This window comes from Exserohilum turcica, assembly GCF_000359705.1.
Source record: "Exserohilum turcica Et28A unplaced genomic scaffold SETTUscaffold_12, whole genome shotgun sequence".
In the NCBI taxonomy this organism is placed as follows: Eukaryota; Fungi; Ascomycota; class Dothideomycetes; order Pleosporales; family Pleosporaceae; genus Exserohilum; species Exserohilum turcicum.
The window spans coordinates 223,522-250,135 of NW_007359937.1; the positions used below are offsets into that span (position 1 = coordinate 223,522).

The 26,614-nt window shown below is 53.8% G+C and overlaps 9 protein-coding genes across 9 annotated transcripts; 3 read left to right on the top strand and 6 right to left on the bottom strand.

Annotated features, from left to right (window-relative positions):
- Nucleotides 1-947: 947 nt before the first annotated feature.
- On the top strand, nucleotides 948-2,245 carry SETTUDRAFT_25886 (uncharacterized protein; the record flags this gene model as incomplete). The annotated part of the gene is made up of 4 exons (XM_008024202.1): nucleotides 948-1,014; nucleotides 1,073-1,328; nucleotides 1,379-1,943; nucleotides 2,000-2,245. 4 exons carry the CDS (start codon nucleotides 948-950, stop codon nucleotides 2,243-2,245), a joined length of 1,134 nt encoding a protein of 377 aa, XP_008022393.1.
- Nucleotides 2,246-2,347: 102 nt separating this feature from the next.
- On the bottom strand, nucleotides 2,348-2,849 carry SETTUDRAFT_37234 (uncharacterized protein; the record flags this gene model as incomplete). Its single annotated transcript, XM_008024254.1, is given in 2 exon segments — nucleotides 2,348-2,793; nucleotides 2,813-2,849. 2 exon segments carry the CDS (start codon nucleotides 2,847-2,849, stop codon nucleotides 2,348-2,350), a joined length of 483 nt encoding a protein of 160 aa, XP_008022445.1.
- Nucleotides 2,850-3,532: 683 nt separating this feature from the next.
- Nucleotides 3,533-4,147, bottom strand: SETTUDRAFT_104587 (uncharacterized protein; the record flags this gene model as incomplete). The annotated part of the gene is made up of 1 exon (XM_008024360.1): nucleotides 3,533-4,147. One exon carries the CDS (start codon nucleotides 4,145-4,147, stop codon nucleotides 3,533-3,535), a length of 615 nt encoding a protein of 204 aa, XP_008022551.1.
- A 753-nt stretch (nucleotides 4,148-4,900) lies between these two features.
- SETTUDRAFT_167425 (uncharacterized protein) lies at nucleotides 4,901-6,069 on the top strand. Its single transcript, XM_008024361.1, has one exon. It carries the CDS (start codon nucleotides 5,252-5,254, stop codon nucleotides 5,891-5,893), a length of 642 nt encoding a protein of 213 aa, XP_008022552.1. The 5' UTR covers nucleotides 4,901-5,251; the 3' UTR covers nucleotides 5,894-6,069.
- Nucleotides 6,070-6,138: 69 nt separating this feature from the next.
- Nucleotides 6,139-8,552, top strand: SETTUDRAFT_146580 (uncharacterized protein; the record flags this gene model as incomplete). Its single annotated transcript, XM_008024362.1, has 2 exons — nucleotides 6,139-6,268; nucleotides 6,333-8,552. The coding sequence occupies 2 exons, from the start codon at nucleotides 6,139-6,141 to the stop codon at nucleotides 8,237-8,239; spliced, it is 2,037 nt and encodes a 678-aa protein (XP_008022553.1). The 3' UTR covers nucleotides 8,240-8,552.
- Nucleotides 8,553-9,615: 1,063 nt separating this feature from the next.
- On the bottom strand, nucleotides 9,616-11,167 carry SETTUDRAFT_25890 (uncharacterized protein; the record flags this gene model as incomplete). Its single annotated transcript, XM_008024203.1, has 3 exons — nucleotides 9,616-9,639; nucleotides 10,073-10,791; nucleotides 11,053-11,167. 3 exons carry the CDS (start codon nucleotides 11,165-11,167, stop codon nucleotides 9,616-9,618), a joined length of 858 nt encoding a protein of 285 aa, XP_008022394.1.
- A 590-nt stretch (nucleotides 11,168-11,757) lies between these two features.
- On the bottom strand, nucleotides 11,758-16,996 carry SETTUDRAFT_104041 (uncharacterized protein; the record flags this gene model as incomplete). The annotated part of the gene is made up of 4 exons (XM_008024363.1): nucleotides 11,758-15,310; nucleotides 15,392-15,824; nucleotides 15,972-16,876; nucleotides 16,899-16,996. Coding segments are annotated over 4 exons (4,989 nt in total), but the record flags the coding sequence as incomplete, so codon positions are not given.
- Nucleotides 16,997-17,838: 842 nt separating this feature from the next.
- On the bottom strand, nucleotides 17,839-19,677 carry SETTUDRAFT_37239 (uncharacterized protein; the record flags this gene model as incomplete). Its single annotated transcript, XM_008024255.1, has 2 exons — nucleotides 17,839-18,726; nucleotides 18,781-19,677. The coding sequence occupies 2 exons, from the start codon at nucleotides 19,675-19,677 to the stop codon at nucleotides 17,839-17,841; spliced, it is 1,785 nt and encodes a 594-aa protein (XP_008022446.1).
- A 1,938-nt stretch (nucleotides 19,678-21,615) lies between these two features.
- Nucleotides 21,616-23,141, bottom strand: SETTUDRAFT_104322 (uncharacterized protein; the record flags this gene model as incomplete). Its single annotated transcript, XM_008024364.1, has 2 exons — nucleotides 21,616-22,683; nucleotides 22,947-23,141. 2 exons carry the CDS (start codon nucleotides 23,139-23,141, stop codon nucleotides 21,616-21,618), a joined length of 1,263 nt encoding a protein of 420 aa, XP_008022555.1.
- Between the last annotated feature and the right edge of the window lie 3,473 nt (nucleotides 23,142-26,614).

Below are 26,614 nucleotides of genomic sequence, written 5' to 3' on the forward strand. Positions count from 1 at the left end.
CACTCCCATATCGACGAGTGAATTGCAAGACTGTCAGACATCCCCATACCAACTACAGCTACCCTGCAACCCTATCACTTGGCACATGTACAAGCCTAGCCACATACCCGACCACTCTTGCACACCAAGCACGCCATCCTGTTCCTCGAGTGACTCGAGTCCATTACCTCGCAACGGCACTGCACTACGCTCAACAACAATCTGCCCCGTATGTCCATCACCACTATACTCTTAACCTGCCATCACTAAACTCCGCCAGGTCCCTGTGCCACCAGGTGTCAAGTCGCCGCACTGCAGTGCGACAATCGGCCGGCGCACATCATTTACCCACCCGCCGTCAAACTCCCCCACACTAACACTCAATCTCGACTTGAGCGTTACACGCTGCATGCATTGCAATTCGCCCCGGGCATCGTCTGCATGCGTGGAGATGGTTGTATCTACGACGTCGACATCTGCTCGATTGCGCAAACTACTAGTTTATGATAGAACGACTTTGTTTAAGCAATGAGAAACAAGATAGAGCGGCACAGAGTGGCGTCAAGGCTTGAGTCTAGACACGACACCAATCGTCAAGCCAAGAGGGGATAGCCGTGTCTGTGTTCCTAGCACGCAATTCCGCCCGGGAACTATGTACAATGCCGTCCGTGTTGCTGGCATCTCTGTTACTTTTGCATTGCAACCACTCCACCCGTCTCCCCCCTTTCTCCAAGAATCTATCTTAGCTAGTCTCGTACAGAGATGGTCCAGTGTTGCAGTGATACAGGGAAACGACAGAAATTGGGGATATAAAGAGGGCAAGGGACAGGTCGAGGCTTCAAGAACTAGCTCCTCAGCTGTTTTGTTAGGAAGTCCAGACTCTCGTTTTTTTCTCACTTGCTATTCACCGCTCGCTCTTTTTATTCTGCACTCGCTCCAAGACTTGGTTGGACACGATACTAGCAGTCATGAAGATTAGCTTTTACGTGCCTTTTGTAGCGTTTGCTACTCTGGGTGGTGCTGAACACCCTCCTTGTATGATGGTCTCCTTTCTAGCAGGACTGATATCTCGTGCTGACATGTTCTTGTTCAGTCAAGTTTCCTCACTTGCGACAGCGGCAGTACTCTGCTCCGCCGTACTCGCCCGTCTATCCCAGTGCAAGCAGCAGTGACACGCCGTCCAGCATTCCCAGTACATCCCTGACCTCGCTGTCCTCGGGCGTCTCGCACACGACTGGGATTCCGGCTACGGAAACATCCTCAGTGCCCTCCAACTCGACAGCTCCAGGCCCATCTACAATCCTCATCACGAGCTACATCGTCGTCACATCCGTCATCCCACCTACATCGTAAGTCCAAATCCCGCAATCCATCGAGTTTTCAACTGACGCTGATACAGTGGAACGGAATCCACATCCACAGATGCCACAGCAAGCAGCTGGGGCAGCAATACCTCCCCTTCCATCTCCATCCCCCTGTCTACTGGCCCCGTCTCCTCCGGCACAGGCTACTACAGCTCGCAGCCTCCCTACCCCTCCTATGATACCTCTGCGCCCTACGCCAAAAGCACCAGCAGCACACCGTCTACATGGGGGACCGGCACGGCCCCGACATCTCCGCCCGCTACCGCCACCACTGTTACCCCTCCGTACCCTTCAAACGGTACTGCAACAGACACCAATACAGGACCTGTTGCTACGTCTAGCGGGGGCACAAACACAACGACTACCTCGTCCGCTCACTACATGCCCCCTGGTAACGTGACGAGTAGCACGCCGTCGGTCGTGACTGATAGCTTTTTCCCTTCGTCCAGCATAGATGTCTCAACTGTGACGTGGGTTACGTATACGTCTGAGGAGTCGTCGAGTGTGACTATCACGGAGACGGAGACGGGGACGCCGACGCCGACGACAGCAACAACGGAGTATCCGGGTGTGTCAAGTGGTACGGTGTCAAGCAGTGTGGTGAGTAGTAGTCCAAGTGTGTCTTCGAAAAAGACAAAGACAAGGACGTGGAGTAGGACATTGACCATGTCGTTTTCGTCTTCTTCGTCTTCTTCGCCGTCGGCTTCAGCTTCAGCTTCAAGCTCGTCTTCAAGCTCGGAGGAGATACCGTCAACTACCAGCAGCAGCACAGAATCCCCCTCTTCATCCACGGCTTCCGAAACCCCCGCTCCATCATCCTATCCCGTTTCCTCCACACTCTCATCCACAAGTACAGATGCGACGGCATCATCCTGGCCCGTCGACTCTTCCTCTTCCTCTGAGACGTTCCCTTCATCCCCCACTTCATCGGCCTCGCTAGCTACAACGTTGACGTCGACGCCAACGGCAACAACATCGCAATACTCGTATTCCTACTCGTATTCCTACTGGACGCCACCGGGTGTTTCTTCGTCGAGTACCACGTCGATTAATACGAATACGGATGCTACGGCGTCGTCGTGGCCTGTTGAGTCTGCTTCTTCGTCATCTTCTTCGTCTTCTTCTTCGTCTTCTTCTTCTTCTTCTTCTTCTTCTTCTTCTTCTTCTTCTTCTTCTTCTTCTTCTTCACCCTCGCCTTCGTCTTCCTCGGAGACTTCATCTTCGCCCTCATCTTCGTCTTCGTCTTCGCCCTCTTCCTCAGACTCCTCTTCTTCCTCAGAATCCTCCTCAGACTCCTCGTCTTGGACATGGCAATCCAGCACCGCAACACCCACAACCTTTGAAACAAGCACAACCCCGACTTCAAGTCCAGGTACCAGCGAGAGCGAGTCGGCGAGTAGCCCGAGTAGCACGAGTGCCAGTGCGAGTGCGAGTAAAACCGGGTACGCGCCTGTTCCCCCCGTACAAACGGATGGCGATGCGGTTGTGAAGCGCGCGCGTGAGCATATGGTATGTTTTTGCTAATTCTCATCTTTCTCCCGTTTCCTCACGTGCCGCAGTGCCCTTTTCGGGGTTTGCACAAAGAGAGAATAAGAAGCTAATGATGAAATGAAATTGAATAGATGAACTTGTGGTTCTTGTAGTGTTGAGCGAGCTAGTTATCTCTCTTTCCCCTGTAGAGCCTGAAGAGAGATAAGACAAGGATCACTGCAATGGTAACGACAATGGCGATGGCGATGGCGATGAAAATGGCAATGAAGATACTGGTTGAGTAGGATCGAGTATCTCTCTTCTTCTCTCTTTCTACTTGTCCTTCATCTTCTTTTTTCTTTCTCTACTTTTTCTTCTTCTTCTCGACTCTCCTTCCAGAGTCCAATAGATATGGGCTTTGCCTTTTTTTTTCTTTCGTTTCTTCTCCTTCTCTCCTACTCTTTTTCATTTGTTGCTCTTTTTTTTTTCTTTCCCGTGGATCACGACGGAGTGTAATGGGGCGAGCTTGATGCGAGGTACGCAGAGGAAGAGGGAAAAAAAAAAAGAGAACGTACAGCGTTGTAGCTTGGTTGACTTGATAGTTTGAATAGCAATTTTTTTTCCTTTCCGAGTAATTCCTCTTGTTCCTGAGAAAGAAAAAAACGTGGGCTACACATCCCATAAACATCTAACAAATCCATTACCAAGCAATCCAGCAACTAGGTCTCTCCCACGCCCCTCACCCTCTCCTCCCAATCCGTCTTGGTCAAGCCCAAATAATGCATATCCATCACCTCGCCATTCTTCTCACAATGGCCCTTCATCACACCCTCATGCACATAGCCACACTTCTCAAAACACCGCACACTCGCCGCATTCGGCGCAAACGCACCGCCCCACAGCCTGCGTAGCCCGCATCCCCGGTCGCCAACCCAATTCTCAAAGGCCCAGTGCGTAAAGCCTGCAAGCGCCTCGCTCATGAACCCGTTGCCCCAGTACATGCGCGCGACCCAGAAACCCACTTCGGCTGTGTGCGCACTCACGTCGCGCCCGGGCTTGAGGCCGATGCCCCCGATTACAACGTCGGGTGCGGATATGGTGCAGATGACAAAGGCTTCTTGGCGGGCGAGCGCTAGGTTCATGGTGATCCAGGCGGTTGCGCTGTCGAGTGTGTAGGGGTTGGGGAACGCGAGTGACATGTATCTTGCAACGAGGGGGTCGTTGGCGTGCTGAGCTGTGGAGGCTGCGTCGGGGAGGTACATGGGCCGGATTATTAGGCGCTTGGTGGTTAGGATGGGGGGTGGGCGTGGTGGTGTCTCTGATTGTTCTTGCATGGTGGTGGTGGGATGTGCTGGGGTGGTTTGGCTGGCCATTGTGGCAGCGCAAAAGGGGGATGAGTGTGGTTCTCGCCGGGAGCCCAGGTGCGGATTTATGTGCGTGGACACCACCAGGCTGAGTCACTTGTTCGACGGTTCGAGTCAAACCGTGCCAGGGCAATGTCCGTATTTCGAGTCTGACTCCAACTGATACACCTTCCTGATGGGATTTCCCGTATGACTCGTTCGCCGGCTCAGGCATCCACAGGCGCTATTTCCAATTCATCGAATCCCACCATGTCATGCGGCCTTTTGTTTCTCGACGTCTGTTTTGGGGCGTTGTTGGAGCGACAAGTCGACGTTGATGTTGATGTTGATGTTCGGCGGCGACGACGGGCCGACCCGCCACGTGAGTGAACGAGGCGTGTGACGTCGTGTGGGCGTGACGCTAGCGTGGGGCGCTAAGACGCGTCTACCGCGTTGGCTGTTCCTGTCTCCGAAAGAACTCCCTGTTGCCCCGCCATGGCGTCTTTTGCACCAAAGTATGTGGGTTGCGTTTGCGTTTGCGTTTGCGCATTTTTTTCAAAGCTAATTAAGGATAGAAAAGTCGTCCGGACGTATTCGCGCCAGTCCAAGCGCCCGCTGTGCGAGGAGCCGCCCACCAAGCGAAGACGCGTCGAAGCCGCAATCGAGAATGTCGAGACCGAGGCGCTGGCAACGACTTCTGTTGTTTCTGCTACACATCAATCGTCACTTGCACGGGACGAATCTCCGCCCCCTACGTCAAGCCCGAAAGAGTCGCCCGCCATCTTCTCGGACCAGCCCGCCCGGTCTAGTCCACCATCGTCGCCAACACCGCGCAGCTCTCCGCCTGTTCAGAGACGACGGCCGGTATTCTCGATATTCAAGAAACAAGCCAAGTCCACAGCGTCCATAAACGAGCCCCGCGCGGAAAAAAGCCAACATGCACATCGCCCGCCCCAGGTGCAACAAAAAAAGAAACCCATGGTGCAGATGCAGCTAGACTTGGCTTCGGAGACGCGCAAAACATGCAAGACGTGCGGAATGCAGTATATACCGTCGAATCTAGAGGATGCGGCGCTGCACAAAAAGTTCCATGCCATGAACGTGGGAGGCATGGATCTCACCAAAGCGCTCGTTCAGCGCTTCAGGAAGAACGAGATATGGAGTGGCGGAGAGGGGAGCTTCATCGCAGTGGTGGGGCGCAAAGATGCGCCCTTGCTGCGGAGCCGGGCGAGCGAGCTGCTGAAGATTGTGAATACAGAGCTTGCGGCTGTGCCTATAACCGACGAGGAGCTGTGGAGCCAGAAGAAGCATGCAGTCACTGCCGATACCAAGGCCGTGCCCGTCGATCGATTCAAAGTGTACCTGTACATCCGGGGCAGCAAATGCGTGGGGGCTTGTTTGGCCGAGCGGATACGGGAGGCCTTTCAGTGTCTGGATGCCGGAAATACTACAGCTGAAGACGCCCGTAAGCTCCCGGCCGTGCCGCACAGCTCATCCCTGTCTATCAGCACCGAGCCAGAGCCGGCGATGCTAGGCATATCGCGTATATGGACATCGAACCAGCACCGGAAACAGGGCATTGCGACGAGGCTGCTGGACTGTGCGAGGGCAAACTTCCTCTACGGGATGCGGATTGAAAAGACAAAGGTCGCCTTCAGCCAGCCGACGGAGAGCGGCGGGCAGCTGGCGCGCAAATGGTACGGCAGACAGGCGGGATGGCATGTATATACCGACTAGGCGGGCAATGCAAGGGCCGGCGAGACATGCAGTACGTACATGGCCAGCAATGGTGATAGGTAGTGGGGTCGCTTCGCTGTCCCGCCAGATCGCCTGCGCGTGTGCGTGCATGTCGGCGCTGATCGACTGTCGGGCCCGACCATCAGCAGGGGCGCTTCTTCCACGCCGCAGACGACACCTCCCGCCTCTCACGAGTCTTTTTTCCCCATGTACATAGAATAATGCATTGTTTTTAGCCCCCCAGCATGTCGTCCGGGAACCCCTTTCGCGCCTCGCAGGCGTTTGCCCAGCCCGCGCCCGGCCCGCACGCTTCCTTTGTCAACATGACGGCCGACGTGCGCGTGTCCGAGGCTCGCTGGGGCGACAGCGACCATGGTATTATTGCCTCTGCCTTGCTGCGTTTGCTTCTGCTGGCATTGAAGGAGTAATTGTCTTACAGTGCTCGACGACGCTGCCACGCCGCCGCCCCGGACCAAGAAGTCTGTCCGCATAGTGTCTCCCACCACCACCATCCCGCCGCCCCAGCCCGACTTGGACGACGCCAGCGCAACCCTCAACGAGCTCCAGGCCCGGCGTGCGAGCCAACCGCCGCCTGCGAGCCCGCCGCCGCCTGTGACGCCCGCCGCCTTTGCCACCCACCCGCTCACGGCGGGCGACGCCAATGCGCACGTCATAGGCAAAGATGCCATGGCCATGGCAGACGCTCTGCCCGCCACTCGAGCCTCGTTCGGCGCGCCCTCGCCACGCAGCATGCCGGCGAATCCCTTTGCGAAGACGCTGGCGTCATTGGAACCGCACGAGAGGGAGGCCGGCCCGGACGAGCGGGCGCATGCGCAGCGGCTGGCTGCAGGCAACAACAACAACAACAGCAACACCAACCGAGCATCCCTCGACGTGGAGAGCTTCAAGAACCTGCTCATGACGGGGCGCCCGACTCCGCGTGCTTCCGGCCCATCTGCGCAGCCGGGAAGCGCCCCGCACTCGGCCAGCAGCGCGCAGTTTGAGAGCAGCAGCAGCACAGATGCCTCGTCCATATCACGGCAGTCGATATCCGAGCTCCCCCAAGAGACGCTCGCCGACTCGTCGCGCACCTCGGACGACACGGCAGGCGACGACGACGACGAGCACATGGGGCTGGCCGTGGAGGCGAAGAAGGGCAAGAAGAAGCCCCCGCCCGCACCAAAGCCTCGCCACGGCAAGCCGGTCGCCCCGAGACAGCCGCAGGTGGTTTCGTTCGACGACTTTGAAGCCACCGAGCCTGCGCCCACGCCAGGCATCAGGCGGACAGACAGTTCGGACGCGTACAAGCCGCTTCCGCCGACTCCGAGTGCCCACCAGCAGCAACCGCCGACACAGGGTGCCTCGCCCGATTTCACCCCGCCCCAGTCACGGCCATTGTCATTGCGACTCGATGATGTCCCAAGGCCGTCGAGCGAGCAGGCCAGGCCAAAGAAGGCGCCTCCGCCTGTACCACTAGCGCGGAGACAAAGCCAGCTGAAGTCGACGTCCCTGGAAAGCCGACAGCGCAGCAGTTCAAACCTCACCATATCCTCACAGCATTCCGTCGATCCTCCGCAAACCCCAACATCAATCAGCCATGACCCAATGTCAAGCGCAAAGTCTCCACCCCCTCCGCCGCCCTCGCGATACGGCGCGCGACTGGCCAATCTCGCAAACTCGAGCGCCAATTCCTCCAGCACAGAGCTAGCTCTCTCCTCCAGTTCCATCCGAGCACCCAGATCCCTTCCCGATCCGCCTTCGCACCGCCTCAGCATGCTCGAACTCGACGGCTCCTCATCACCAGCATCCAGCATGCACCGCACCTCTTCCGTCTCGTCCAGCCGCAACATGGCGCGCAACGTATCAGGCGGCAGCACAGGCTCCCAAATGCCCCCGCCACCTCCCCCGCGGCGCCGGCAATCCAACCGCTCCAGTTTGGATCAACCGCGCCCACTCCCAAATTCCCTGTCGTCTCCCACCGAAAGCCGCCGCACCAGCACAGAGTACCGCCGCGCCAGCCACGAGCACCGCCGCACCAGCATCACCAGCGAAACCTCGTCGCTCCACAGATCCTACGCTAAACCAGAACACGAACACGCCCTGTACTCGCCTGCGGATGAAAATGAGAGAATCCTGGAATTGCAAGTGCCGCATGCTCCTACTACTGCTGTTAACCATGCTGCTTCTACTACCGATACAGATAGTACGGTTGTGGACTCGAACACTACTGCTACGAATGCAATAGCTGCGGCAGCAAGCACGAATTCTAGTAGTATCCTCGATGATATGGAGAGGTTTCAGCGTGAAATTGAAGAGTTAAGAGTGCGGTACAAGCATGTTGCGTAGGAGCAGTGTTGTTTGACTAGAGGAGGACGAGGAAGTGGCAGGAGAGGATGGTAAGGGGAGTAGGAGGATGAACTGAGGATGAGGAGCCATCGAAAAGGCCGATGCTTACTCATGTCATGCCTTTTTTTTTCTCCCTCTCCTTTTCTTTTTTTGAATTTTTGTTAAAGCGGGATACACAGTTGCTAAGCTGTTGAGCTGTTGAGCTCCAGTGAGAGTAAGTGAGTGTGAGAGTGTGTGAGAGCTGGAAACCAATTGTAGCCAATAGCATAATCCAGGAGAGGGGTAGGGACCTTGTATATATAGTATCCAGTCAGTCAGTCAGTCAGTCAGTCAGTCAGTCAGTCAGCGAGTGAGCGAGTTACTTGAATCTTTTATTTTCCCACTCCTGGGTTGGAGTGTGTGTGTGTGTGTTGTTCGTACGTTCGTCTGTCTCATCCGTTATGTGACTGTTGGTCTATTATACATTCGTATCGTCTGTTTTGCTCGGGCCAAGTCGGGTGTGGTCTAGTACAGTCTAGTTTAGCACAGTCTCGTTTATCTGTGGATTAGAGATGAATTAGATAAAGAGTATGAGAGTATGTATATGTATATATCGGTTATGTATTATTTTGTTCGCCGTTACGAGAAATGCGAGAGAGTAAAGTTAAAGTCAGTAGTAAGGCTATAGCTACAGTGAAGCGCATGAATATATAAAAATATATTTCCTACTCTTCCTCTGTCCCTCTCGCTTACCACTTCCTGAGCAGTAGTAGGCCTACTCGACTACCTATATCTATATATATTGGCAAAACAGGACATTATACAAGTAAGTCGACAGATATACAAAAGTCATAGTTTGCAATCCTTCCCCCCTTTTTTTTCTCCCCTTCTCGCTTGATTCTTCACTTGTGCACACCTGGACTCCAGGCGCTGTCCACGTCTCACGACTGCGTTTTGGAAAATAAGCTGTGGAATACACAATGCGTAATGCATCCTATCAGAGTACATTGTGCAACGAAAACACATGTTGACGAAGTGGTTTGCTTCAGGATTTCTACTTTTGCGTTGCAGAGATGAGTTATATCCAAGTCTTAGGCTGACGATACGTACGGTAAACATGTCTTATTGTATTCTAGTATATAGGATGGAGTGCAAGTAAGTGATAGGATTTATCTAGACACGCAAAGTAACACATACATGCACTTGTGTAGTGTCAAGATATTGGAATGCAAGAATACAGTGTCGTACAAAAGTGTGTTTTCACGTGTAAATGCTTCAATCTGTCATACTCTGTCGAGACATGAACGCTTCTTAATGCAGACCACTCGTGATTTGTCTATCTTTGCAAGATTTGTTCGCGCATAGAAGTGATGCGAGTGCTGCTTATACAAGAAGTATTATGTGGAATAGACGCGGATTTTCTGTCTTTTGTAGTACATAGGTACATGGGTACATAGGTATGTGTTGTGAAAGCCGCTGCTGCCTGCGCACGTAAAAAATCACTCATAAAACAAATAAACCAAGTTTTTTTTTCCTAAAAAAAAAACACTCTCACTAATGGCTATGCTGGAAGAAGGATATAAAATATCTCGACTACAATATTCCACAGTATACATACCATTCTTCCAGTGCACTGAACCATCATCACACCTACAAAACGCGCGTATTATCCGCCGCCCGCATACACTCCTCCATCCTCCCGTCCGCAAATTCCACATGTCCCCTATAATAATGCTTATTCCCGGAAATCTCCACCGCCCATCCACTCAGCACATCCAACGCCCCCTCTCTATCCTGCACTTCTTTCCCCAGCCTGCCCGTCCCATCATCACGGCCCTGCACCAACATGCCCACCACAGACGCAACTTTCTCCACAGGTGTGTACACATCATCTTCGAACAAGTCGAATTCAGCTTGTGACAACAGCTGCGTGCGCACGATACCGGGGCAGATAGCGTTGACGCGGATACCGTGTTTCGCCCGGTAATACGGGGCGATGCCGCGCATGAAGCCCACGACGCCGTGCTTGGTGGCTGTGTACACGGGGCAGTAGCCAGAGGGGTACAAGCCGCCGCAGGACGCCGTCATGACGATGGATTTGTCCGTGGAAGACGGGGAGCGCAGCATGTAGTGGGTTGCGAGGTGCGTGGTTGTTATGACGGAGCTGAGGTTGATGGAGAGGAGGGTCTGCATGCCTTTTACAGGGAGGGGTGGCATTTCCTCTTCTTCCCCTTCCTCTTTCTTCTCATCTTCTTTTCCAAGTTTAGAATCAGTACTTGCATTCTTGTTATCATCATCAGCATCATCATCATCATCATTGATAGTAGTACTGTTTTGGCCGTGCAAATCGTAAAAGTACTGGCGCTCTCCTATCCCCGCATTCGCAAATACGAAATCCACACGCCGGTGGGTTTTAAATATGCCTGCGAAGATCCGGCCTAGCTCTTCTTCGTGCGTAATGTCGCATGCGTGGAATGTGCATTGCGCAAGGCCAGTCTGAGGTGGAGGATTGAGATCGATGATGTGAATGAGCCAGTCGCATGTTTGCGAGAGCAACTTGCACACAGCGAGGCCTATTCCTGATGCTGAAAAATGTGTGCAGTGTTAGAAATCCAGCACCGTGCATGGAGAGTGGTTGAAAGGGGATTCATGCATCCGCCTGTCACAATAGCGATTTTTGAAGACATTGTGTAGATATATGCGTAACCGTCAAATGCTACGTGTAATGGCGTTGCCAAAGACAACTTGTCCTCCCATCTCAAGCTCTTTACACGACGAAAACAAAAGCAATGCATAGGTGAGGGGCAAGACTAATTTCCCCCCACGTTCCTCACCGTTTCTCGGCCCGAACCGCAACGCAATGACAGCCAAGAGATCGGCGCCAATCATGGATACAGATGTGGTACCGGAGCTGAACTGCCACTTTAAGCGTAGTTGGCCTGGCTTCATGGTACGGGAATACTCGAAGCGGAACACTAACAACACAGCTTGGTGCCCTTCACATCCTTGAACATATGTCAACCGCAAAACGTCAAAGCAGTTACAAATGTTGAACCATTCATTACAGACTCAACGCCCACGATTGCGTTGAATCCGCTGCACTGTCATCACGCATTGTAACCACAATTAGATAGTCAAGACTTATTTTGCTATCTCACTAACTACCTGTCTGTGACTATCACCCATATCCGTCACCCAGTTACTCATGAACTACTATACATGATTGTCGTAGAGAGAAGAAAGGCCACCCAGTCATAGAAAAGATGCCATCACTAAGTGTCGCTGCCACCTAGAACATGCACGAGTGGCTGGGACGCAGTGACTTGCGAGCGACAGGCGTGTAAAATCTGGGTCCCTCAGCCTCCTCCGGCTCCGGCGTGTTGGGCGGCACCGGCGGAGGGTGCAGAGGACGAGGCTTGGGACCGCCAGGCTTCAGGAACAGCTTGTCAACGGCCAGGATCCTATGGATACAGTCGAATACAGATGGGATCTGGAACCCAGTTCCTCCTTGTCCAAAGTAGTTCATGGTGGGAAGAAGCTTAGGCGCTAGTGGTGTTTGAGTCTTTGCGGATAGAGAGGTGTCGGATGAGGCGGGAGCTCTTGTGCCACCACGTCTTGAGACAGTCGATGATGCGTTGCTTGCGGTAGTCAGCTGCTCGCATGCCCTCCGCGTCGCGGAAGGTGTGGCGGTTGGCTTTGGCCGCAGAGCTGAAGGCTTGTGCTTCGCCGGCACTGTCTTGGACAATGGAGGCTGCTGATGGTCCCGTCGACTCGGGAGGAGCTGGGTCTTGGTTAGGCTTGCCTCGGGCGGCTCGAGAGTGTGGTGGGTTGTGGAGCGTACTTTTGTGGCTTGATGAAAAGCGCTTGCGCAGCGAGAGCCTGGTCTTGCGAGACGTGTCGTAGTACTCGTCGTCAGACGTGTCAGAGGCAGACAGGTGGTCGCGGAAGATGGCTGTAGGGGGTGACAAGGCAGACGTGGGGTAGCGCTCTCCTACTTCGTGCGGCTGGTCGTTGCTGCGGCCAAAGCTGCTGAAGCGGTGTTGGCGAGCGTGTGCGGTGCTGTCAGCGGGCGAGCCAAAGGGCGACGCTGTGGCAGTCTGTGCAGTCGAGAAAGAGCTCGCACTCGACGCTTCAGAAAGCCTGTTGCGGAGATGCGAAGGACCGGGGCGAGGCGAGTGCTTCGCGGCCGTGGGTGGTGGGAGTGAGATGTCAATCGAGGGGTTTGTTGATGTTGTCCAAGGATAGTTCTTGTCCGAGTTCCAGGGACGCGTCTCGGTTGCCGTGGGCGTAGAGACAAACGACCTCAATGACCTTCTCGATGACAAAGCAGACTCTCCTGAATGGCGGCGGCCTTGAAGATTGACTGTGTTGGAGCGTGGGCGGAGGAAGACAGGTGAGGGTCCTTGCAGCTTGGGAAGCGGAGCAGTCTCGTGCTGTGTTGGCGGCGTCGTCACGCCTTTGCCCTTCTCCGACTCCCCCCCAATTGAGCCTGCCCCACTAGCGTCCGTTGCTGCAGCACCCTCGTCCATAGCACTTGCAGCATTCTTCTCCTTCTCCTTGCCCTTCTCCTTGCCCGTCATCTCTTCATAGAGGTCATCGTCAATGACAACCATGTGCGAGACACCACGGATAGGCCGCAGACGAGCAGACGAGCGCTTCTGCGTAGGATGCACCTCATGGATCTCCTCGATTGCATGCTTCTCAATCTCTTCCTCGACCGGAAACTCTGCTGATTCACCGCACTTGTAATACTCCCTGAGCGACGGGAAGAACTCGGAGAAGCGCTGAGTAAGTCCCCCTACCGAAGGTATCGTCAGCCGCTCAATCTCCGCCATGAACTCGGGCGAGCGAGCACCATGCATAGCTAACAATCCCATCATGGTATTAGGCTGCATCGACATCCTCGAGCGCTCAACCTCTTCGAGCTCAGCAAGCGAAATCTGCAGGCCCTTTACATCACCAGCCGATGCAGGCCGCGGCGGATTGGCTCTACTCAGTCTCTGCGAGACATGGGCCACCTCCTCCATCGAACGAGAGTACCGCAGGCCAAGATCATCAGACAGTCCGTCAAACAGATTGATCCGGCTGAACCGCATCGAAGGCAAGCCGTGCGTCTGAGCGAGCGCGCCACCGACACTGCTGTCCACGCCACTGCGCCGACACGACGCCCTCGACGATGACCTCCTCGAGAAGTTGATCAAATCCTCACCCGAAGCCCGAATACCCGATGGAGCTCCAAATGGGTATCGAAAACTCGAGCTTTTCAGGTTACTGGCACTGGTGTTAAGACTCGAGTCTTCGTGCGACTCCTCCTTCAGGTCAGGAAGATAACGCGACGGACCAGGGTAGCGGTACCTCGAAAGCCTTAGATCAGTTGTACTGTCCTCTTGGCTGTTGGTCAACGGTGCCAGAGCCAGCGAGTCAAGGTGAGATCCAATACCATTCGACGGGCGCAATGACATCTGCTGGGAATCCGGGGCTGCGCAAGGCTGTCCATAGTGGTGCCATTCCAGATGTGTAGTAGTCTGGCTGTCACGTCGATTGCTATCTGAAGAGGTAGGGACAACATGCGGACAAGCCTCTTCGTGGCTGGGGGAAGAATGATCCTGGATCGAGTATACAGAGGACGGCTCTGGAACCACAGGCGACATACTACCCGGAGTTTGCTGATCTTTCTCGGGAGCTGGGCTGTTTCCAAAAGCCTTGTGCTGGTTATCGGCCTCCGGAGGATCAAACCTGATGACTCGTGTCTTAGGAGGTACCCCTGTTGGTGTCAAAGACACCTTTTCGATGAGCTCTTCAGCATCTACAGTCGACGGTGACACTGGTACATCTTTAGAAGCGGCACCACCGTTGGTATCCTGTGGAGATGCGACTGTGCACAGAACTGTCTCATCCGACTTTGGAGTATCATCCGCGTCAGCGCGCTTCAGGCCTTTGGCAAATCGGGACGGCAGAGGACGCATCAAGAAAGATACTGCAGCATGTACTCGCTGAGCTTCCTTGGACACACTCGAGTCTCGTTGAGGTACTACCAGTGACGGATGCGTAGTACTCAGCGTAGAAGAAGATCCCGAGGCCGACAAGGAACTCTTCCTGACGCTTGTTTTCGAGTTTGGCCGAAGCTTGTTTGCTACAGTCGAGAAGCTTGACTCCCGACGAGGTACTGGAGGCTGCTTGCGAGGTACGACTGCAGGCAACCCGGAAGACACATCGGAACTGGTCTTGTTCTTTTTCATAACCATTGTCCCTAAACTTGGCAGAGGGAGTCGAGATGGCGGTACAAAAGCTTCACAATCGGGGCCAACAGCATCACTGGTTGTCGAGAAAGAGCAGGTTCCAGATTCCTTCGGATGTTCCTCTCGCTTGCGCAAGGTGTCAGTAGCTGACCCGGAAGATCCGACACAGTCTTTCTGCGAGTCGGACAGCGCTCGACCAGATGGTTCTTCCAGCATGTCTGTACAAGACTTGAAAGATTGATCGTCCGACGGTTTATGAGCATGGTTGCTTGTGGATGGTATGACAAGCGGCAACGGCTTCATGACATCCTCTGTACCAGTCGCTGTATGCTCCTCTGCATGCGTCTTTTTCTCGGAATTCGTAACATTTCTGAGCAAATCAGTCTCGCACTTGGAATCGCCCCCCTGGTAGCCGGCTAAGACATCGGTCATCCCATCCTCGGTACTGCGTCCAGGACTCGCAGCCATGTTGGCATCCCTCCCAAACTCACGTGCAACCTCTTCTCCAAACCCACCATTCGTGGCTACTGGTATCGAATGCCTGACCGCGAAATTGAGAGTCGACGAGTCAAGAATGCTCGATCCAGCCTGCGAGAGAATGCTGTAGCGGTTCTCCTTGTTCTGCGCCGAGTGCAACGACGTCCTGACTTGCCCATCGGCTGCCGAGTGTGGCTTGACCGGAAGATCAACCGACTGAGTACGTTCACTGTCCACTGAAGTATTTGGAGACTTGGCCAAACTCTGGATATCGCCCGTCGTCGAAGCCTCCAGACCTTTTAATATCAAATCCCTGGTAATACGCCGAGCTACCGGTGACGCTGGAAGCTCTGCGATGTTGGCCGGCTGCGCCATGCTCGGATTGTCCGTGCATGTCGCGACGTTTGCGTGGTGGTTTGCGATGTTGTTTGGGTTGGGAGACACGACCACCATCGACATTGGCTGTGCCTCTTGCTCTAAAAAAGAATCACTGTTCAATGCCGCCACGCCACTCGCTGGGACGCACTGCTCGATGACGGTCCGATCTACGAAGCCTGTGGGAATGGCCCTGGTGTCCGGCTGCGCGTACTCGTCGTGATCAAACTGCTCACTGTAGTCGTAGTACGCTACAGACGTCTTTTCTTCAGAGACGATGAGTTTGTTGGAACCCATGGTGCGAAGATCCACTGCCTTTGTGCCATCCCGGTTGTGCAGCAACTCTATGTGCGTGCCGTCCCTTGGCGTCGGAGGCGAAGTCATGTCAGACGACGGAACATCGGAATCGGCACGCAAGTTTGTCGAGCCGCTGGAAACAGAGCCTGGCGCAGGCCTCTTGCAGCGAGCGTGCTCAACCGCGATACGATGCTTGTGGTTTGCTGGCAGAGGCGGCGCTTCCGAGCGATAGTCATGATATCTGCTTGCCACTCGGTCACGGCGAAGGTGAGGATTGCCACTATGCAGACCCTCTATCTGCTCATCGTATGCCATGCCGTCATAAGGGGGGAAATTATCCTCTTCCTCGCGCCGGTCTTCAAGACTCAACAAGGATGGCTGAGAGGGAAGTCTGGTCCTCATCTGCCCTACGTTGTGCGGGTTCCCGAGGCCACGGTATTGCTGCCCCTGTCCTCCGTTTTGTTGGCCTCTCTTTCTGTGAGCGCGTCCCATGTTGGCGTAGGCCTGGCCGTAGCCACCGTTCGATAGTCGCTGGTCTTCAAGGCGGTGTGAAGCCCGTGGGCGCATGCCGGTATTGTCGCTCAGGGCGGGTGAGATCGGACGGTGGTTGGAGTTCATTGGCATGAGCCCAGCACCATAAGAGCCTGGATAGACATATGGGTTCTGGGGATGCGAACCATGCGCCGGGCGCAGGCTGGTAAGGGACCTGTTGCTCGAGAGTGCGTAAGGAGGATGCATGCTGTTTGTCATTGACCGCGAGCGCTGCGGATCTCTGCTGCGGTTGCCCAACTCGTCAAAGGACGATGGTGCAGTGCCGTTCGGCATCGGCGGCGTAAGGACATTCGCGACATACTGCGGACCGTGTGGCCCTGTTGAGTGTCGGGGTGCCGACGACGACGAAGGATATCCACGGAAGTGCTTGCTAGCTCCGCTCGAGGTGTTGGACATGGACGAAGCTGTCGACATCCGGCTGGGGGCGCGATGCCGCTGCAGAGTGCGATGCATGCTGCCGACGCCAGACAAGTCGTCCAGGACAACGCCGCCAACATTGCCCATCTCCGTCTCGGTGCGGAGCATCGAGGAGACGCCGCGGCCGACGAGAGCTGGGAAGTCAGAGCTTGGTGGTCGTTGTGCGGTTTTACCTGACGTCCGACTCAGAGCAGACACGTTGGAGGCTCTCGACGTGCGGCCGCCGCCATTGGGGTCTCGATCGGAGAGCATCGTGCTGCGGACAGTGGGGTATCGCTGGAGAAGAAGCAGACAGGGGAGACTGGCGTGGTGCAAACAGCGACCCCGTGCCGGCTTCTGTCTTGTTCGTGGGTGGGTCGGGCGAGGTGGTGTCGAATGATGTACGAGCTATGGGTATGACCAGAAAGAAAAGGCGATACTGCACGGAGAGGCAAATATCCAAGAGAGACGGCAGCGAGGGAGGTTTACGCCATACTCACCAGCATCTCTGCAGAAAGGCGAGTGGTGTTGTGAATATTGGAATGTTGTGGCGGGGGAGGACGAGCAGACGGGAGAGGGAGTTTGCGGAGACGCTGTTTTGATAGCGGCCTCGCGCCTACTTCACGTCTACCACAACTACAACCTGCTCTCTCCACAACAGCCTGACGGGAAGGGACAGACGGACGAGGTAAAGGCTATCAAGAAGACGGAAAGAAAGGCTGAAGCATGCATGCTAATGAAACTGGTTCCTACTTACACCATGTGTACTGCCCTCCTGGGTTTCTTGCCGCAGCCAAGGACGATATCAGACACGACCACACGACCGTCAACAATGTCAAGGGCTGCCATTCCGCCTCTCTGCTCAGCGACTGTATGAAAATCCTCTCCCGAAATAGCCACCCATGTACAGCGCCAAACTCCATCCCTGCGAACAAGCGCTCTAAGCAAGCAAAATGGTTGAGACCAACCCCGCCGAACTCATCCGCGCAACGGTGTCGTTCTCACCAGCAAAACCCGCACGCAAGACAAGACCCGATCCGCATAGCTCGTTGCAGGAACAAAACGAAAGAAGAAAAAAAAATCGAAAAGCGAGAATACAGAATATGTACAATGGAAAGATTCAGCCGACGGCCCAAAGTTGCCGACCAACGACCACCACGACAGAGACGACATTGTCGGAAATGCACAAAGCGAACAGACGCGGTCAAAGGGGTATATAGCCATGCAACGTCATACAAGTTCAAGGAATTGCACATGATGGAAGGAGAAGAAATGGAACGGAGATCACTCGGCAATAGATTCTATATCACCCGACTTCTTTTTTGTGAAGAGACGCTTGAGCGAGGTGAAGCTACTCCGCTTGGACAGCCGCTTGGGCAACACATCTGCATAGCTAGACAAGGAGGTATGAGGACGGTGGGGCAAGTCGGCCGGCTTCAAAAACGAGTCGGACTGCTCGAGAGCGGGAGACGCTGCTGTGCTGCCGAGTTGATTGGAAGCCGGACTCTTTGGAGCGCTAAGGTTTCTGCTAGGAAACAGGCCAAACTGTGCCGTTTGTCGCGACGACATGGACGAGGCTGAACGCGGCGATGCATAATCGGGCGACATGGCCGACGCACTAGAAACAGAAGAGTAAGCAGAGTCCTTTCCGGTCAAAGGAGGACTGCAATCGTCATTGCCTGGTTTCGCGTACGTGTGCCTTGTTGCCGACGATTGCTCTTCTGCAACCAGATTCGATGGTGCCGAGCTCTGTTGGTGTCCCGCGAGTTGGTGTGTGCTACGGGGCTTTGCCAGCGGTGTGGCTCTTCCACGTTGGTCGTCGTTGTACCAGAATTCCTGGTAAAACTCGGGCTGGTCCGCCTGCCGCCGGCCCTCTACGTCGGCAGTGGATTTGGCGGATACGGATGACGAATCTTCGCTCCGCTTTGGTGTCTCTGTGGCAGAGTCGGGTGCATTCGCCGTTTCTGGGTGGTGCTGAGTTTTGGCCTTGATGGTCGACTGTCGCTGGGGGGTTCCCAGGCTCGCTGGCGTCTCGCGGCCTGAAGACGAAGCACTCATAAAAGGCGGGCGCTCCGGAGGCGGCGTAGGCAGAGGTTTGTTGTTGGCGAAATTTCGGAATGAGCGGCCATCACGCGAGTTGGACGAGTTTCGCGACGATGTTCGCGTTGCAATCTACACATGTGAGCGCCACGAAACGCAGTGGAAACATGGACGGAGGCGTCTTACCAAACTTCGGCGACTAGCGGCACCACAACGCTTTTCGATTTCATTGCAGTAGCTGCTGACTTGCACAAGCACAACACCCAGTCGCTCTGCTTTGGCGACGAGGCTCTGCAAGAACTGCGACCAGCCGCCCGTGTTGCCGCACATGGCAGAGTATATCCGGCCAATGTCCTCATTTCGATATGTCCATGCGTCGCCCACGTCGGCCAAGTACATGTCGAGCTCCTGGTTGGCCTCTCGGAAGACGTTGATGTCGATGAGATAGTCGTTGAGCAGCGTCGACATGCGGCCAATGGTGCGTTCGATTACCACGTTGCCTTCGAGGAGCTGGGCGCGATACGAGCGGTCTTCGAGCAGGCGGTCGAATTCGTTGACGTGCTCCATGGGGACCTTGAGGCACTTGTGGCGGAACAGCATGTCCTTCATGCTGCTCTCGAGGTCCTCGTTGGCACGCTGCAGGAAGCTGTCGAGCTCGTTGACATGCTTGAGCAGGATGTCGGCGACATCGGCCACCGACTTTTCCAGGTGCTGGTGCAGCAGGTGGACGCCGAAGATGATTTGCGCAATCGTCTTGGTCAGGGTGTGGAACTTGCCCTGTGGGTTGTGTCTCCAATGGCAGCTATATGTAAAGTTCCACGAGGGCTCGAGGGCCTTCTCCTCTCGGCACAGCAATTGCTGACGGGTCTTGACCCCCTTCTTGGGGCTCACAAAGGGGACATGGCCCGTTTCGCCGGTGGCATCGAGCATCGACTCCTCAAAGGGCGCCTGCATCGAGGCGATGGGATGGATGGGGAAGGTGGCCGTCATGATGCGGTTATCGCGCTCGTCTTGCCATGCGTAGGCGTTGCGCTCGTCGAAGCTGCGGCGGCTTCTCTGGGACGGGCGCCGCAGAGGGACCATGGTGATATAGCGACGGGGGGGGGGGGGGAGGGCAGAGAGGGCGCCCCCAAGGGCCAAGCGGGAGCGATCAGCTCGCGGGACGTTTGTGATACAAGGACACTCCAAGTCTTTGTCTCACACCAGACGGGCCCTGGGCGTGAATGGACACGGACGGACGCGCGACGGAAATGGCGATAGCCGAGGTGTCGTGGGGGGGGGGACGGTGTCCACAGGGGTGTTTCTAGTGACGACGCATCCTGGGGGCTCGCATTGTGGGGATGAAGGTTAACGGCGGCGCACGCAGGGGGGATGGCAAATGTTCAGAGAATCGGAGACGGCGGAAAGCAGACTGAGTGGACACGGTCGTGGACGTTTGGGACCCCTTTGGTTCGTTCAAGTCATCGGGCCACAGGCCACAGATGACCCCGGGACCTGGCCGACTGACGGGGGGGCTGCTGGCGCTGCTGGGGCTGCTGGCGGCGACGACGTCTGCAGAGGGGGGCGGCGCTAGCGTGTTCGCGGCCTAGCGCGCCGCCTAGGGCCCGGGACGGCTAGCGGCTGGCGAGCGCAGGCAAGGGCGGGGGAACCCGTCGGGCCTCTCCACCATACAGCAGCCATCACGACTAGCACGACCAGCACGACTAACACCACACTGACAGGCCTCCAGCCTCCAGCCTCCCGCATCCACACGCCCACGCCCCCTCTGCTGCGCTGTTGCACACGCCCGCACCCAGCCCGACACGTGCGCGCCGCCCCTGCCCGCCACCTGCCACGCCCGCCCGCCAGCACGCCGTTTGTTTTTTCAGCTGGGCCCCCTCACCCCCTCCCTCCCCAAGGCGCGCGCTACAAGACGCTCTGCAGCCGCCAGCACCGCCCAGACGACGCGTGGGGAGCTCTGCGCCGAGGGGCACGCCGAGGGGCACGCCGAGGGGTAGCGGTGCTGCAGCTGTCCGCTGCCGCCCGCCCTGAGCGACTAGGCGCTGCACGTCGACCTACGCAGATGCTTTTTCTTCGCCCTATCGCCGAATTGCAGGCCCTCGCACTGCTGATCGCGGCCCTCGAGGGCTTCCGCCGCAGCTGAAACGGCAAAAGCGCACCGCCAACGTCATCGCCCAGTCCAGACGGTGCCTGGACCATGGCTGCTCAAAGGTTCAAGAGCACACGGCGACAGTGTGCTGGGCCCAACCGCCGCCCATCGCCTTCGCCAATTCTCTTCGCCGTGTCAGCGACGCCGCCGCCTCCGCCGCCGCCTCACCGTGCGCCCTCCCCACCATGGCCAATGTGTATGCATACATAGTATAGTACACACACACAGCAGCTGTGTCGATGGGACGTTTGGGCAAGTTTCGCGCCAGACGAACAAGCTTCCATCCAACTGTTTCAGATGCACAAGACGCCTTATCAAACATGGGGAATCCATGCCACCCATCACTAGGCAGGGCGCGACGAGCTCGCTAGCCAAGTTTCGCAACGACATACATGCTGTAGTACAGCCAGACGCGTCATAATGCGTCAACTGCGTATAAGCCCTCCCTCATGCTCTGCACGACAGTGATTTGAGAGAGCATTCCGCACACGTGCAAACCCGTCCAAAGTCCGATGCTTTTTTTTTGTCATGACTCACAGTCCTCAGGTACCACGTCGCATTGCAAAACGGATCCATCGCCAAGTGAGGTCGTCGCCAGAGGTGTTGAGGAGAGGATGGTGTGATCGGCTTAGATGAGCTGACTCTGCACCCAACTTTGCCAGCAAACGTCGGATACTCAAGGTCAAAACAACTGCCTTGCATGCAGCGCATCATGTGAAGATTCCAGACTCCTTGGCCATCTGCCGATTCCAACACAAGAATGCACGGAAGATGCAGGGACCGACTCTACCGTCAACCTGTGCCTGAGCGCAACGGCGCATATGCATATGCACATATTACAATTCTCCTCTGCTCCGTCTTGCTTTTCGACTCTACCACCCCCGCCATCGCACCCACACATCAACCACAGTCTCACCACCCTGATCCGAGTCGACGATAAGATACCACCCAAACCCTGCCCCCGCCACGCATGCATGATTCGGCCACACCATGATCTTGTCTCCAATTGTCAGCTCATTGCACTCCCTCGTATCGCCCTCCCATGTCAAAATGCCATGTTCCTGGCTAATTCGCCCAACAATCCATCCTGTCCTGCCGTCTTGCTCGTCGTAAATGTGCCTGGCGGAAGAGTTGCCCAGCGCAGGCGTCACAATACCCCATCCTGGGTAGGATTTGCATGGCTCGCGCCCCATGGCGAGCGAACCGGCGGAAACGAGGGCCTCGGGTTTCGATCGCTCCTTGTATACACTCGTTACCTCAACCAGCATCCGGATGCCGATGTTGGACTTGCCGAGTGGCTGAAATGCTGATGTCACGGGGGTAGATGAAGTGGGCGGCCTCGCATGTGTAGCAACTTGCTGACAGTCGAGCAGTGGGTACACGCCCGCATGCAACTCAACCCGATGCCGCTCTTGAAGCCGAGACAGCACTGCCTGAAACTCTTGAACACGTGGAGACGAAGAGCTGCAAATCATATTCTGTGCCGCTGTCGCAGTAGGCGTCGCACCTGCGCTCAGTACAAGCTTGCCATCGAAGCTTGCTGGCACAGCTTTCGTTGCTTCTTCCAGCCCGACCAGCTCTTCGATCAACCCATTTGCGGCATCTTCCTCCGACGACCCGGCGTAGCTGTGGCCAAAGTGGCTGTAAAAGCCTTTGAAGAAGCACTTTGACCCTTGTTCTTGGCTCTTCGCCACGATCGTCTCAACGAGCGAGGGAAAGGCCGGAGAAGTCGTCTTTACACCAGCGCGCTCATAGCCTGTATCGATCTTGACAAAAACACCTAGTTGCACCTCGCTTCCTGAGACATGGAGGCATTTGGCGAATTTCAGGAATGCTTCGCGGTTGTCGATAAGGACATGAATGGACCGTGGCTTTAGTTTCTCAGCCAAGGAAATGAGGCGCGGGATCCCGGATTGCGGGACAGGGACGCCATACAGGATCTACATGTATGACGTTAGGAGGAGGTTGTTTCTCTAAGTTTTCTTTTCTTTTCACTTTTGTGCATTCTCGAATGACGACACCGATAAAATGGAAGCCCAAACGTCGGCGACGTAAGGAAATCAATGCTATGCAACGTAGTCAATTTTCAAAAAAAAGGAGGGTATCTGAAAGAAAAACAATCAAAAGTCAGGAAAAGAAAGCGGAGAGGTGAAAAAGGAGAGAAAAAAAAAGAAGGAAGACGAAAAAAGAAATAACCACGTACACTCGCCTCCCTACCCCCCTCTTGCGCCCCCCGCACAAGCTCCAAGAGATGCTCCGCTTCCACAACCGTACTCACAATAAACTCGGCCGCCCCGTCCCCGTCCTCGCCAACCTGCAGCCGCGACAGCTCCACCGTCTTGTGGCTTTTCACGTGTGCTCGGAATCCCACGCCTAGCTGCTTGCACACCTGCAGCATGGCGTCGCAGTTGCGCTTTACCACGGCGCGGTCTAGCACTATGGCTGGCGTGGGCAGCGAGGTGAGGGGCTGGTGCAGGAACTGCGATGTGAGTGCTGTGCGGGAAGGGAGAGGGTAGTTTTGGACATGGAGGGGTGTTGGGTCTGCCATGTTTGGGTGCTGTGTGTGTGTGCGTGGTATGGTAGCGGAAAGCTGTCGTCGTTGCTAATGGACCAGTTGTATGAGCGGCGTGCAATACCTCCTTCGCTTGTGTCTGTATGTTGTGTGCGTGTTGTCGTGTTGTTATATCGCCAAATGCAAGAAACAAAACCAACCAGATAGATGGATAGATGGCTGGATCTTTTCCCCTCTTCCTCTCCCACCTTTTATACCCCCAGCATATATATATATATCCGAATAGCGATAACAGAGTAAAAAACAAAACAAAACTAAACAACAGTTCGAGTCACGCGTCTTGCTTCCTTCTCGTCCTTACTCTTTCGTGCTCGTCTGGTCTCGTCTGGTGCGCTCCGGTCCTTGCTATGTAGAGAGGTCAAGTTCCTCCTCCTCGCCCTCCCCCACTACTTACTCACGAAAAAGCTCGTTTTAGGCTTAGCTCTTCCATCTGACCCCACCCCGCGGTCTCTGCTGTATCTGCCGCACCCACACCGGACAAACAAAGTGCGGGCCCACGATGACGATGAACGGGCCGCGCACGCCCCAACAACAACTCCGAATGATTTTTTTCCCTCCCCCAAAGGCCCGTTTATTTTTGGGGAGGAAGGGTGGAAGGAGGGGGGCGGGGGGGGGGGTGCAAAAGTTATTCGTCCTACCACTAAGCGGCTATCTAGCCTACTACTTAGTAGAGGTCTACATTAGTAGGCTTAGCTAAAATATTAGTAGTATTTTATATCACTTACTATAATATAGCTATACTATAGTAAGTTTTAGTATATAAAGATAGCTAGTATATTAATAAAAGTTTAGTAGTATTATATAGCTAAAATAGAAGTTATAAAAGTAAAAAAAAGTAAAGCTTAAAAACTAGCTATATTACTTAATTTTTAGTATTTCATATAGCCTAAAAACAAGCTTAAAATAAGCTTTTAGCTATTTACCAAAAAAGCTATAGCTAGTATAGTATGATAATTATATTAGCTAACTATAATAAGGCTTTTAATTATTATTATACTTTTGACTACTCAAGTTTAATAGTAAATTTAGGTAAAGAAGTAAGTAGTATAAAGAATAGAAATATTATATGATAGCTAAGTAGGTAAAGTAGCTAAAATAGGCACTTAGAGGCTTATTTTAAAGCCTTATTATAAGGCCTTTAAAAGTAGAGCTATACGCAAGTAGTAGTTAAAAAATTGGGTAAGTAGCTAGGTAGTATAGTAGTAGTAGAAGCTAGTAACTTAGCTAGTAGCTTAGCTAGTAGCCTAGTAAAGCTATATAAGGCTACTAAGATAGCTATAGAGTAGCTATTTTAGCTAAAACTTAGTAGTATAGCTAAGCTTAGTAGTAGTAATTAAGTGCTAAAAGCTATAGTAAAGGTAGTATAGTAAGCTACTTTAGTAGCTAAGCTTAAATTACTATTGAAGCTAGTAGAGTAGCTAGTAAAGTTACTAAATTATTAGTATTTATATACTTAAAAAAGCTAAGCTTATAGTGTAAGGGGCTCGACCCCGGAGGGTAGTCTTAAGCTCGGGAGCACGATCGGACAGGCCAAGGTAACAAGATTGTATTCGATAGAGAGCTAAGCTCTCGGCTACGTAGCTATCTATATACAATGCTGGTTGCTAGGGTAACAATCGGGCCAGGCAGGTGGAGTAAACGAGGTCGTAGACGCGTATGGGAGGCGAAGGGCGTTCAGCCCGTTACATATAGTACTAGGTTCAGCTTTTTTTATATTATTTTTTTACTTATTATTATTATAAAATTAGTATAAGCTTAAAAAGCGTTTGAGTAACTTTAACTTTTAAAGCTTAAAATTAATCAATTTATGAATATATATTAAAATTTAATAGCTAAAGTATTTTGAAGTTAAAGTTAAGCTTAGTAAAAAGATATTAAAAAAGTATCTCAAGTAATAGCTTATACTGATTAGTATAAGCTAAAAGCTAGAAGCTGGGTTTCTATATCTTTACTACTTCTACTTAAGCTATCATAAGCTATTCTATAGTTTCTTAGAATAACGTGGTTCACAAGTGAGTCGCTAACCCAAGCGAGTCGCTAACGCCCCACCACTACATCTACATCAACACGTTATCACAGTTTTTTATCACAGTCAATAAACTATTGCAATATACCAAATTAATTATCAGAATCGCTACTATCACTTGCACTATCTATCTCAACTACGCAGGTACGAGCGTTGTGTCCAGTCTGCTTGCAACGCCCGCACCGCCGCTCTCCTTGCACCCTCTTCGACGCACTCTCACCATCACCACGACTGCTACCCGCCTGTTTAGCTAATACTTCTTGTACTTTGCCTACAGTAAGAGTCTCTTCTGTCCGTACGTATCGCCGCTTGCGGCTTTTACGCTTATTTGACTCGTCAAGAGCCGCTTGAAGCGTACCTATTTCCTCCATCATAAGCGTCATTTTATGTGCCATTTGCTGGGCCCCCTTACTTAGCTGCGCGATCTGCTTAGTGAGTGAATTGGCAGAAGATCTACGGCGTTTTCTTATGCTCTTTTGAATGAGACTAATTTGAGACTTAACTTCGCGCGCGTTGCGTGGTGTCTGCGCCTGCTAGGCAGCTACCCGTCGTGGTGATTGACGAGGTGTCTGCACCACTACATCAAGCTTAGATAGCACAGCCTGTGGGTCGTGTGGGACTAGACCAGCACCTCTAAAGCTAGCTTGGATATTCTCCTTCGTGATAGACTGCTCAAAAGCAGTCTTAAAGGCTGGTAGGAAGGTCTCTTTGCTGATATAGTGGGTGCGGTTGCGTGCCAAGCCTGAAATAGCGTCGCCATACTTGCGCTTCAACGGCGAGAAGCAGGCGACGTCAAGGGGCTGCAACAGGTGAGACGAGTGCGCAGGCATGCAGAGAAGCACAATATTCTTCTCCTTGCAAAGATCTTGAAAATCGATAGAGCAGTGGCTCTCATAGCCGTTAATAATAAGCAGTCGATACCCACCTACAGTATGCCTCTTTGTATGGGTATCAAAGTGCTCTAACCAGGCAAGACCAAGCTGATTATTCGTCCAGCTATTAGGACTGACTTCAAGAACCTAGTTGGCAGGCAAATCCTTAAACTAGACGTTGATAAGCACCTTGCCCGCAAAGACAACGAAGGGTGGTATTCGGCGACCCAACGCGCCCACGCCTTAGATCACAGTAACCCACTCACGGTTGCCTGGCTGTATCTGCTTCTTTTTTCTATATTCTTCTAATGCTGTGATAACTAACTGTAATAAAATCTTGCACATCATAAAGCTAGTCTCGTCAAAGTTATAGATATCGTCGTCCACAATACCCCACTTCT

Bases quoted from the DNA above. Each gene is read 5' to 3' on its own strand.
- SETTUDRAFT_167425 (XM_008024361.1), top strand. From the start codon at position 5,252: ATGAACGTGGGAGGCATGGATCTCACCAAAGCGCTCGTTCAGCGCTTC.